The 12,445-nt window shown below is 47.2% G+C and overlaps 1 protein-coding gene across 2 annotated transcripts in view; it reads right to left on the bottom strand.

Moving 5' to 3' along the window:
• TPT1 (tumor protein, translationally-controlled 1) overlaps positions 1-5,968 on the bottom strand; it is a 31,335-nt gene extending 25,367 nt beyond the window's left edge. The window contains exons 1-3 of one of the 2 annotated variants that reach the window (XM_033948740.1): positions 5,814-5,968; positions 5,328-5,401; positions 4,254-4,417 (exon numbers count right to left, since the gene is read on the bottom strand). In XM_033948740.1, the coding sequence (XP_033804631.1) occupies positions 4,254-4,417; positions 5,328-5,401; positions 5,814-5,841 (266 nt within the window). In that variant the 5' untranslated portion in view covers positions 5,842-5,968. Of the gene's footprint in view, positions 1-4,229; positions 4,418-5,327; positions 5,402-5,813 lie in introns of both variants that reach the window. The other variant, XM_033948739.1, reaches the window with a different exon arrangement.
• Between the last annotated feature and the right edge of the window lie 6,477 nt (positions 5,969-12,445).

The raw sequence follows: 12,445 nt of genomic DNA, 5'->3' as shown, positions 1-12,445 counted from the left end.
TCCAGTCCTCTGAGCTTCTCTTTAGCACGATGAAGTATAAGGCGTATCTGCTGGAGCCCAATTCACTATTGCTCAGATGTCCAAGAGATGCTGCAGGGTACTGTGGACCTTTGACTCTGTCTCCGTCCAACCTGCCAGCGAGTCCAGAAACAAATTCAGAGACAGGTAAAAAGAAATATCTTGTGCCACTCCCAAATGATATCTAGCACCATTGATCCAAGGATATGCGGAGTTCACTCCTGGTAAAACTCGGTCCCCAAAATGAGAAAGCCCTGCCTGACTTTTGGTGTCATTGGGGCTTTTCAGGAGCAATAGCTGCCTGAGAACCAAATAGCTGAGAACATCTGGAATTAGAGTTGTTGCAATGGTATCCCTGGAAGAGCCCAAAGATCCCCGACAAAAACTGACGGGAGGGACAAAAATTGCTGTGATCACTCCCAGTGTTCCACAAGACTTGTTCACAGGGACAGACTTAGAATAGCAACGTCTGTGTTTGGCGCTAGACTCCAGAACAGCCTCTGGGCAAGATTTTTCCCTGAAATCAGACCCAGGCTAGCTCCCCAGCACTGCAGGACCCTAAGGAGGTGAAACCCAAAGCCCCCTCCCTCAGTGTACTGCAGCAGTTGCTGATTCAGAACCAATCCAACACAGATGCACATATTCGACAGATTAGGGACTGGGGAATCCATCCCAAACAATTTTTAAATCATATTGAGGGATTATGAGGCAGAAATAAAACCCTGAAAAAGAAAAAGAAAGAGAGAAAAAGGGAAAAAAAAAAAAAAAAAAAGGATCGACGAAAATCCAAGATGGCTGCCACCAGCAAATGTATGCCAAAAATGACATAAAGAGAAAAGATAGCGACTTGGGGAGGTGGGAGACCTGAACCCTATCCTTGGAAACTCTGGGAAGGGGTTGGGGGGGGGGGGGGGGGAAAAAAAAGTAGTTTGTGTAGCACAGACTACCCCAAAGATCCCATAGGAAATAAAGGAGGTATACTTAAGTCCGTGCAGTGCCTGTCAGCTGTTTAAACTGCAGCTGAATGGAGGAAAGGGATGCCTCAAAATAGCACCAAAATGACCAGACTTGAAAATCTTTGGACTGTCAATCAGACGGACGCCAACTAATCTCCACCCCCATGAATCTTCTCCACGCGACCGGGAAACTGCAGCCTGTGCCCTGAAAGAGGATTTTTTTTTATACTCAGGATGCATACAGCCTGCGCTTAAACCCCTGGCAAGGTCAGAGGGCAAGTGAACTTCCAGGGGAAAAGACCACCTCCCCCCCCCCCAGAGTCTGAGAAGGGTGGCGAACAGGATGGCTTCACAGGTTCACCAAAGTTCCTCTATACAGACTTCCAGCTCCGCAGGACTGCGCCCTCTCCTCTAACAAAGGTCCACTAGAAAGGGGATCTCACAGCACTCAAGCCACCAAAAAAAAAAGACAAAAAAACTTAAGTGAAAAAAATAAGAGAAAGAAGCAGAAGACCTCCAAGTGGATTGCTTGCAGAAACTGAACATGGCAGGGGGCTCTCTTATCTCTAAGGTGGGAGGAGCATGTGCTCAAAAAAGTGTTAGGATTTCTGCAACTCCCAGATTGCGGAAGGGATTGAAAACCTAGCGTACTGAATCCAGAAGGGACTTTAACAGAACTGATTTTATCATTTGCAATTTCTCTATTGCCTCTCCTCTTACATTAAGGGAAGTCTTGTCACAGTGGCTCACACAAGATACTTATTGCAATGCATACTACACTGGTACAAAATGTTTGCAGTAGCTCCAATTCTGAATGCTGCAGCAAGACCAACAAAAGGCTGTAAATATGACAAATGACTTTTGCAAAACTATCACTGGCTACCAGTACAAATCAGATGGGGGTGAGGGGGAAAAAGACCATATGATCTGCAAGGTCCTTAAAGGAAATGGTCCACAGAACTTGAACAGGATCTCCCTCTATATATCTCCAAAGTCACCAAGGTCTTATCACACAGTATTTCTAACTATTATCTCCAAAGGAGATCATATGATACTTGCCAGCAATCCTCCAGAGTAGCCTCCATATTCTGGCATGCACTACCTGACAAGTTTCACTTAACACAAGATTACTTCAGGAGGCAGACAAAAGCTTGGCTCTTTGCTTAGGCCTTTAATAAAGAACTTGCTAGTTTCACAAGCTTGCTTATCCACTCCTATCCTAATTGAGATTGACTTCATGTACAATTTTTAAGGTCAGCCCCCTTATCTGAAGGGCACTTTTCCAAAACAATCCATTTGATGAAGGCAAATATATAGCTCAAAACTCAATCAATCCACTTTTCAGTTTTGAAGCGTGCTCTTCGTTTTCTATGTTTCAATTTTGCTTTCAGTCTATACTATGTTGACATTATGATGAAGCACACCAACAAGAACAGAACACACCAAAAGCAATATAGCAAATAAAGCACGATGTCCTCACTCATCTTTGACCCACCAAAAGCTGCGTTTCGGCATACACCTGTATCAGGGGTCAGCCAATGAGCAAAGTGCAAGTATCAACCCTCAGGAATCAAAATCTGTCCTTAAGCCAGAGTGCAGAAAGAAAATATCCTTGATTCCTGAGGTTTGGTACTTGCACTTTGCTCACTGGCTGACCGCTGATGCAGGCTTATGCCAAAACACAGCTTGTGGTGGGTCAATAAAGACAAGTCCTTGTTCAGCAAGGTCTTTCATGCTTTGACGTAGCATATTATGCTATACAATAGTAAAAGCTTACTACTAAGTAGCTGTCTACTGCCTGTTTGCTTGAGGTAGTGTACATCAAAAATGTCAAATTCCTTCAAAAAGGCAGTAAAGTCTCAAGTATCATGCCTTAAAGTTGTGATAAAACAGCTTACTAAATAGAGGTTTAATCACCAATACCAGTGTATGCTTCACTCATAGCAGGTTAAGAATGAGTTGTTTTTAAAAACTGATCATGTGAGAATCTGTGTGTACTTATGTTCTCCTGTACAGTACAGAGTCTTTAAAAACATTTAAGAATTAAAGAAATTAACTTTTTTTGCCCTCTCCACTGCTCCTATGCCTCTACACCAGCAAACTTTTTCGCTCCTCCTCCACTGCTTGCCTGTGCCTCCAGTGTGTGGCTCCAGACCCGGCCCCAACATGCATTGACCTGTTTCTCTTCACAAACATGCAGCGCTTCCTACACGCTGCCCACAACTAACCTGGAAGCTTTCCCTCTAGCCTAGAATAGTGGAAAAAATTCTCCCCTCCCTAACTTTGATCCTAGTATTCGTCCCACCTTCTCCACCTCCTTGAGGTTCTCTAGTCCCTCCCCCACCTCAGCATCTTTTATTCACTCCTTCCATTCTTTCATCCTATGTCCCAAGTTTATGCTCCCTATGCACCTCTTCTCTCATGTCGCAAAGTGCCCCTCTCCTTCCCTTCCTCTATTGTGTGTCCCAAATTTGTGCCTCCTTCCCGTGGGTATCTTACCTGTTCTGGCTGACTCCCTCTTCCGCCCTCCACATTTGTTTCTCTTCACAAGGCCACAATTCCTACACATGGCCCATGGTGACCCAGAGGCCTTCCTTCTGACATCAGAGGGGAGCCTTCCAGGTCAGCCACAAAAAGCATGTAGGAACTGCTGCCTGCAGCTTTATGAAGAAAACATGCAGCTAGAAGGAAGGCGGAGAAGGGAGCTAGCCATAACATGTAGACACCCATGGGAGGGAGGCACAAACTAGGGAGAAGAGAACACATTGGGACATGGAAGGAAGAAGTCGAACCCCTACTCGTAACTACAAGTCTAAAGTTAAGTCAGACGTTCATAATCTGAGGACTGCCTGTATTGGCCAAAAAGCAGCTACCATAACCAGGAGAACTAGGTTTGTCCATAAAAAGTGATACTAAACTTTATAGTCTCAATAAAGAAGTAGTAAACTAAATGCAGGGAGATTTATGTAGCTCTCCACTTTAAAACTGCAAATTCATATCACCACCACTGTATGAGGTCTTGTCCTGTCATATCCTAATAAGTATTGCCATGCTTTTTGAATACTACCATGCTCCCCTATGCATTGTGTGTGTGTGTGTGTATATATATATATATATATATATATATATATAATAATAGAGAAGAACAAAAGGTCAACCTGAATTCAGCATAAATTAGCTTATCCTGTCCCATCAGTGAGACCAGCTACAAAACAATTTTGAATAAAAACCAAGTGTGCGCAGATTTTCACATACTCTTTCATGTAATTCTTGATATACTTTTTGTAAGCGTCTTTTGAATATGCGGTTTCTTGAAGATGATGGTTCAGGATTACATCAACACCAGTAACAACTGTTGATTCTGTGCACTCATCTTGGATCTCAGCAGAGGCATTGCCACCAATTAAAGCATCGTCAATATCACCCTCTTGTCTTTTGACAATCTGCAGCAAAAGACAGTTATAAGTATGTAAGCATCAACCACATATTTTTTATTTGAAAGTTTTCCTATAAACTTGTTTGTTACCATTATAACATTATTAAACAAAATTTATAATAAATAAGCTTGTTCATGAAATAATCAAGAACTTCCAAGCCTCAAGATTAGCTTTAAAGACAAGTTACTTAAGTAAAAATAACCACCCAAAATCAACTGTGGACAGATTAATGTACCAAGATGGATAGGTTTCAGGTCTCTCAAATATAATCCACTTGTTTTCCAGCAGAAGTATTTTGACTGTTTTTTAAACATACATTTTGAAACATTACAGGGCTATTTGGCAAACACTGAAGTCATTTTTCATAAGAGATCCACACAGCAAACATAAAATGATGCAGCCCAAGGTTTTATTATGTGTACATGGGTAGTGTGGATCTTTTATAGTGGGAGTCGGACACATGGATTTCTGATCCAGTAGCGCACTGTAGAAAAGACTTGCACCACATCCCACCCTAAGCAATAGCAAGTTATATCTTCAATACTGCACCAGAGAAATATTTGTGTACAGCGTTCAGATTACAGGCAGCCTTCCTATTTTGTACTAAGCTATCACATTTCTTAAAAAAATAAATAAATAAAAAGCGCAATAGTAGATGTACACTGTCGAGTCCCTTAACCAGTTCAAGTGTCTTAATATAAGCCAGTAAATCCTGAAGCACCACCCTAACTCCAATATAAAACTAGATCATGCATAATCAGAACAAAAAAAAAAAAAGGATTACAAAATATATCCAAACAGCACCACTCTTTACGGCTCGTTACTATATCCTGCAGCAGGCCCGGAAGAAGGCCTCAGCTTCGGGCGGTGGACTACCGGTCTCGACCGGCGCCAAGCGCGCTTTGCCTCCGCTCACCTTGCCTTCTACTTCATAGCACAGGCCACCGTTGGTCAGCTTGCACGGATAAATGTCCGAAAACATCTCATCGTCTGCAAGACAAGAAACGGACAGGGCGCATAAACGACCCAGTAGGCGACTCCATTATTCATTGTCTCTCCCTTCCCTCCCCCCTTCCCTCGTTTCCATTCTCCCAGCAGCGGTTACTGAAGCCCCACCGGAAGGGCGCGCGCTGCAGGCGGAGAACGAAACGAACAGGGAAAAGAATAAAGAATATCGTGAGCGCGCCCGCCTGCCTCATCTCGTCTTCTTTCAGAGCTCAAGCTCTCGCTCTCTGCGCATCCTCCGCTTCTGACCGCCCATCCGGGTAACTAGCCGCGGCCTACCACCCGGAGTAGCTTGCTTGTCCGGTAGCTTTAGTTGAGAAACACTACTGTCCCCGGCCCCGGAGCTGACAAATAACGCCAGGGCCTTGATCGAGTAACACTAGCGCTGTTCCCTTACTGCTGATGATGTCCTTGAAGAGATGCATGGTGGCGGATGGCGTAGGAAGCAGCCGTGCTCACACAGGACAGAGGGCACACAGGAAGAGAACGAGTGGGCCGCTACGCCTGCTGATATACACTGTACGTCCCATTTACGTCAACGATTGGTGTGCAAGGGAATCTCCGGCCTTTGCTTACGTAGTACGCAAGGGAAAAAACCTGCAAATGCGGTGAAACAGCGCCCATTGGCGTCAGCTAGCAGCTTTACTGTTTTATTGAGTAAGCTTGCCCTGGCCTGTGTAGCTTTTTATAACTTAATGATGCATAGCGAAGACGCTAAAGTTAAATAAAAAAGGATTACCAATCACAATACAAATTACCCTTTCCTGGACACGGTGAAAGAGCTTATTCGAAATTGATGGTGTTCAACGATCAGCATCCTTTGTTTGCAGCTATAAATTGGAGACCACTTAACTCCTTTTTTTTTAATGACAAAATACCCACTCCAGTGGAATGGAGGAGTAGCCTAGTGGTCAGAGCTCGGGCCTGGCTTAAGTCTATCGCTGCTACTACTACTATTATTAATTATACCAGATGTATGCAGCGCTGTACAGAGTCACAAAGGAGACAGTCCGTGCTTGAATGAGCTTACATTTTAAACTATCTGGAGGGCCTCTACACATGCACAGATCACGTCACATCTGCGTATGCGCAGAGGCCCTCCAGATACAGCCCTGAAGAGGCGAGGTTTTAAAAACCTGGACAAACTGCCGGATTTTGAAATCTATCTGGACACTTGAACAATCCTCTAAAAAGAGGACATGTCCGGGTAAATCCGGACATCTGATAACATTACCGAGAACTCAATCTTGGGGATTCTCTGCCTGGGAAAGGAAGCAGATCCACTGTGCTGGTCTGCAGTTCTGCAGGGCAAGCCTTTGGGTTGGCCTGGAGAGACAGCCTGCTATGTTTTCTTCTAGGTTTGGGGTCCATTCCCTTGAGAGCTGGCTTTCCTTCTGAGTTTCTCAGTGACTTGAGCGCAGGCTGTGGATACCCTGAGTAAAAATCCTTGGGGTATCAGGGCACTGACTTGTATTTACCCACCCCCATCACGCTCCAAGGTCATAAGAACATAAGCAATGCCTCTGCCGGGTCAGACCTGAGGTCCATCGTGCCCAACAGTCCGCTCACGCGGCGGCCCAACAGGTCCAGGACCTGTGCAGTAATCCTCTATCTATACCCCTCTATCCCCTTTTCCAACAGGAAATTGTCCAATCCTTTCTTAAACCCCAGTACCGTACTCTGCCCTATTACGTCCTCTGGAAGCGCATTCCAGGTATCCACCACCCGCTGAGTAAAGAAAAACTTCCTAGCATTTGTTTTGAATCTTTCCCCTTCCAATTTTTCCGAATGCCCTCTTGTTCTTTTATGTTTTGAAAATTTGAAGAATCTATCTCTCTCTACTTTCTCTATGCCCTTCATGATCTTGTAGGTTTCTATCATGTCTCCTCTGAGTCTCCGCTTTTCCAGGGAGAAGAGCTCCAGCCTCTCCAATCTTTCAGTGTATGAAAGGTTTTCCATGCCCTTAATCATTCGTGTCGCTCTCCTCTGGACCCTCTCAAGTATTGCCATATCCTTCTTAAGATACGGTGACCAATACTGAACACAGTACTCCAGGTGCGGGCGCACCATTGCCCGATACAACGGCAGGATGACTTCTTTTGTTCTGGTCGTAATACCATTTTTAATAATACCCAACATTCTGTTTGCCTTCTTCGCAGCTGCTGCGCATTGCGCCGTTGACTTCATTGTTGTATCCACCAGTACACCCAAATCTCTTTCAAGGTTACTTCCCTCTAATACTAATCCCCCCATTTGGTAGCTGAACATCGGGTTCTTTCTCCCTATATGCATGACCTTGCATTTCCCTACATTGAATTTCATCTGCCATTTATTCGCCCACTCCTCCAGTTTGTTTATGTCCCTTTGTAGGTCCTCACACTCTTCCGTAGTTCTAACCCTTCTACAGAGTTTAGTGTCGTCCGCAAATTTTATAACTTCACATTTCATCCCCATTTCCAGGTCATTAATAAATATATTGAACAGCAGCGGTCCAAGTACAGACCCCTGCGGAACTCCGCTCGTGACTTTCCTCCAGCCCGAGTAGTGACCCTTCACTCCAACCCTCTGTCTCCTGCCTGCCAACCAGTGTTTGATCCATCTGTGTACGTCCCCTTCCACCCCGTGGTTCCACAGCTTCCTAAGTAGCCGCTCATGGGGTACCTTGTCAAAGGCCTTTTGGAAGTCAAGGTAAATGATGTCTACAGGTTACCCTTTGTCCAACTGGCTGTTTACCCCCTCAAAGAAGTGCAGTAAGTTTGTTTGGCACGATCTTCCCTTGCAGAAGCCATGTTGGCTCGCTTTCATCAGCCCATTTTTTTTTATGTGCTCACAGATGCTGTCCTTTATCAGTGCTTCTACCATCTTGCCTGGAATCGATGTCAAACTTACCGGCCTATAGTTTCCCGGGTCTCCTCTTGACCCCTTTTTAAAGATAGGTGTAACATTTGCTATCTTCCAGTCCTCCGGAATCTCTCCAGTTTTCAAGGATAGGTTGCAAACTCGTTGGAGTATTCCCGCTATCTCATTTCTTAGTTCTTTTAGTACCCTAGGGTGGATTCCGTCCGGGCCTGGTGATTTGTCACTTTTCAATCTATCTATCTGTTGGAGGACATCCTCATGGCTCACCTCTATTGCTGACAGTTTTTCTTCTTGGTCACCATGGAAGATCACGTCGGGTTCCGGTACACTGGATGTGTCCTCGCTTGTGAAGACTGACGAGAAGAATTTGTTTAACCTGTCGGCTACCTCTTTTTGCTCCTTTATCACTCCCTTTTTGTCTCCATCATCCAACGGTCCTACTTCCTCCCTCGCTGGTTTCTTCCCCTTAACATATCTGAAGAATGATTTGAAGTTTTTTGCCTCCCTGGCCAGTCTCTCTTCGTATTCTCTTTTCGCTCTCCTAACCACTTGATGACATTCTCTTTGGCGTTTCCTGTGTTCATTCCAGTTTTCCCCAGTTTGGTCCTTTTTCCATTTCCGGAATGATTTTTTCTTGTCTCCTATCGCTTTCTTCACCTCATTGTTTATCCATGCGTCAGGTCGACTATCGGCTTTCCCCTTCTTCTCAGTTTAAAGCCTGCTCAATTCCTCTCTTGACGTTGTTTGCTAGCAGTCTTGTTCCTGCCTTGCTCAGGTGTAGTCCGTCCCTCCTGAAGAGCTTGTTCTTCCCCAAAAAAGTTGTCCAGTTTCTTACAAAAAGGAATCCTTCTTCTTTGCACCATCTCCTCAACCAAGCGTTTATTGCTTGTAGCTCGGTCTGCCTCTTCACGTCTGCCCTCGGTACTGGCAGAATCTCTGAGAATGCTATCTTCTGTGTCCTCAGCTTCAGTTTCCTTCCTAGGATCTTGAACTGTTCAATTAGCGTAGTCCTGCTGTAATTTCTCCTGTTGACATCATTTGTTCCCACGTGGATTATCACTGCTGTCTCTTCTGTTTCCGCGCCATCCAGGATCCTCTCGATTCTGTCGGTGATGTCCTTCGTTCTTGCTCCTGGGAGACAGGTCACTAGCCGATCCTCTCTCCCTCCTGCTACGTGACTGTCCACTTCTCTCAGGATTGAGTCTCCCACGACGACTGCAGATTTCTCCTTCTTCAGCTTCCTCACTGGACTCAAATCTGTGTCCTCGGTGTGGTTCAGTCCTTCTCTTCCAGGGTACCCGCCAGTCTTCGCCCTCTCTGCTTGCACAAATCTTCCATGTGATCCTTCATCCTCGGCGTCCGTTGGCCCCTGTCTTCCATCTGTTGGCCCATGTCCTCCATCTTGTGTAGCCGTAGCTTCCTCGCTCCAGCGCTGCTGATGATCCTGCTCTTCTACCTGCCTGTAGGCCTCCTCGATGAATCTTTCGAGCTCCCTTACTTGCTCCTTGATGTGGCTTTCTCCTGCAGGGTCTTCAGTTGTCTCGAAAGGTGCTTCTGAGATGTGGAGTCCCTCCAGCTCTTGAACCCTGCACTGCAGTCGACCAACTTCCTTCTTCAGGCTTTCCAGTTCCTGACACCGACTGCATATGTATGCCTGCCTTCCCGAGGGAAGGTAGTCATACATATGACACTCTGTGCAGTACACTGGGAAGCTCCTCCGGGTTCCTGCTGCTTCCATTTCTCTTTCTTCGGAGTCCACTAGATGTCCTCTCCCTTGTCTTATGTCTTTATGTGTGCGGGCGCTGTGTTCTCTCCTGTGCTTGGCTCTTTCCTGTCTACTTCTTCTGCCGCTTTTTGTCTTGGTGGGTCTGTTATCCTCCCTTGGGCCTCTTTCTTGTCCCCGAAGCCTGTTGCTTCTTTATCCTTCCCTGTCTTGTGTGTGTCTTATTGTGTGTTTTCTTCTTGTGCGTGTGCTCTCCCTACATGCGTACTCGCTTCTTCCTTACCTGGTGTTCTGGAGTCCTTGGCTGTCTTTGCTCGACCCTTCTCAAGGCCCTTCGCAAAGGCGCTCTCGCTAAGGCGAGCGCCTTCGCCGCTCGCCTTCGCCGCGCGCCGTTCGCTCCCTTCCTGTTAAGGGGGAGTCAGGGCGATGACGTGGAGGGGGTGGGCGGAGCTTCCTCTCGCCGCTACCCGCTCCTCTCTGCCGCCACTGACCCTGCTAGAAAAGAAAAAGAAAAACTCCTCTGGCTTCTCCCACCGGCTGCTCTCTCCTGTCTCCGCTCCTCACCTCGCAGCCGTGCAGTGGTCTCTCGCGCCTGGCTCCCTTCCTGTTAAGGGGGAGTCAGGGCGATGACGCTGATGATGTGGAGGGGGTGGGCGGAGCTTCCTCTCGCCGCTACCCGCTCCTCTCTGCCGCCACTGACCCTGCTAGAAAAGAAAAAGAAAAACTCCTCTGGCTTCTCCCACCGGCTGCTCTCTCCTGCCTCCGCTCCTCACCTCACAGCCGTGCAGTGGTCTCTCGCGCCTGGCTCCCTTCCTGTTAAGGGGGAGTCAGGGCGATGACGCTGATGATGTGGAGGGGGTGGGCGGAGCTTCCTCTCGCCGCTACCCGCTCCTCTCTGCCACCACTGACCCTGCTAGAAAAGAAAAAGAAAAACTCCTCTGGCTTCTCCCACCGGCTGCTCTCTCCTGCCTCCGCTCCTCACCTCGCAGCCGTGCAGTGGTCTCTCGCGCCCTGGCTCCCTTCCTGTTAAGGGGGAGTCAGGGCGATGATGCTGATGACGTGGAGGGGGTGGGCGGAGCTTCCTCTCGCCGCTACCCGCTCCTCTCTGCCGCCACTGACCCTGCTAGAAAAGAAAAAGAAAAACTCCTCTGGCTTCTCCCACCGGCTGCTCTCTCCTGCCTCCGCTCCTCACCTCGCAGCCATGCAGTGGTCTCTCGCGCCCTGGCTCCCTTCCTGTTAAGGGGGAGTCAGGGCGATGACGCTGATGACGTGGAGGGGGTGGGCGGAGCTTCCTCTCGCCGCTACCTGCTCCTCTCTGCCGCCACTGACCCTGCTAGAAAAGAAAAAGAAAAACTCCTCCGGCTTCTCCCACCGGCTGCTCTCTCCCGCCTCCGCTCCTCACCTCGCAGCCGTACAGTGGTCTCTAGGTCCCTAGGAAGTGGAGGTCAGTTGGTCAGGTTTGCAACTTGAAGATTCTATAGTCTGGGAAATTCACTGGAAGTATCCAAGGCAGAAAAGTCCTTTCTAGTGCAATAGGTGTGCCATTCTGGACAAGTGGGTAGTTTCTCTATAGTTGTGAGCCTTGCAGAAGGAATCCGCTCCTAATTTTTTCCTGTATCCCTCCTACTTCACAGAGAGCTCTGCTGCCACCTACAGTGTTTTCATTTTGCAGAAAAGCCTAAAAGAGTGTTTCCAGTGCAATAGGGATGGTATGCTGAGCCAAGGGTCTTACATTCCTCTTGTGAGTCCATTGCAGGAGATACTGAAAACTATTTTCAGCACCTCCTCCTTCTCCCTGTTGCCCCCTGTCAGTTATTTCTTCTAGAAGCGAGCCAGCAGGAGCAACTTTGATCTGCTCAGTCTTTTCTGTTTTTTCATGTAAATGTTGTGGTTTTTTGCAGGATTTTGTATTACTATTCAGCTCCAGTGACTACCTAGTCTGTGTGAGAGGAGCAGACTTTGGTCTACAGTAGAGGTCTGCACAGGAACGGGGATCGCGGGAATCCCCCTAACCCACGGGGACCCCACTCTGGCCCAGGGTACTCCCATGTGGACCCCCCTCTAGCCAATGGGACTTCCACAGGGATGGAAGGCTTTGGAAGCAGGGTTCATCCATATAATATAATGGACACATCACCTTAGTAAAAGAGGGGGGTTATAAGTTAATTACCTGAACAGAAAACAAAAAAATGGTTCCACCAAAGAGATTCCACAAGGAAAACAGCAGCTCAAACACAAAAGAAACTGTGGAATTGATGATCCTGTCAGAAGTAATTGCTGCTTTTTATGGGGGATGGGCGGGGGTGGAGATAATTCCTTGCGGGGACAGAGAGGATCCTGACAGGGACGGGCGGGGACGGAGAGGATCCTGGTGGGGATGGGTGGGATTTCTGTCCCCACGCAACTCTCTAGTCCAGTGGTTCCCAACCCTGTCCTGGAGGAACACC

The sequence above is a fragment of the Geotrypetes seraphini genome, chromosome 6 (genome assembly GCF_902459505.1).
Source record: "Geotrypetes seraphini chromosome 6, aGeoSer1.1, whole genome shotgun sequence".
Taxonomy (NCBI): Eukaryota; Metazoa; Chordata; class Amphibia; order Gymnophiona; family Dermophiidae; genus Geotrypetes; species Geotrypetes seraphini.
Note: the sequence above shows the minus strand (reverse complement) of the source record. Positions and strands in the feature narration are given on the sequence as shown.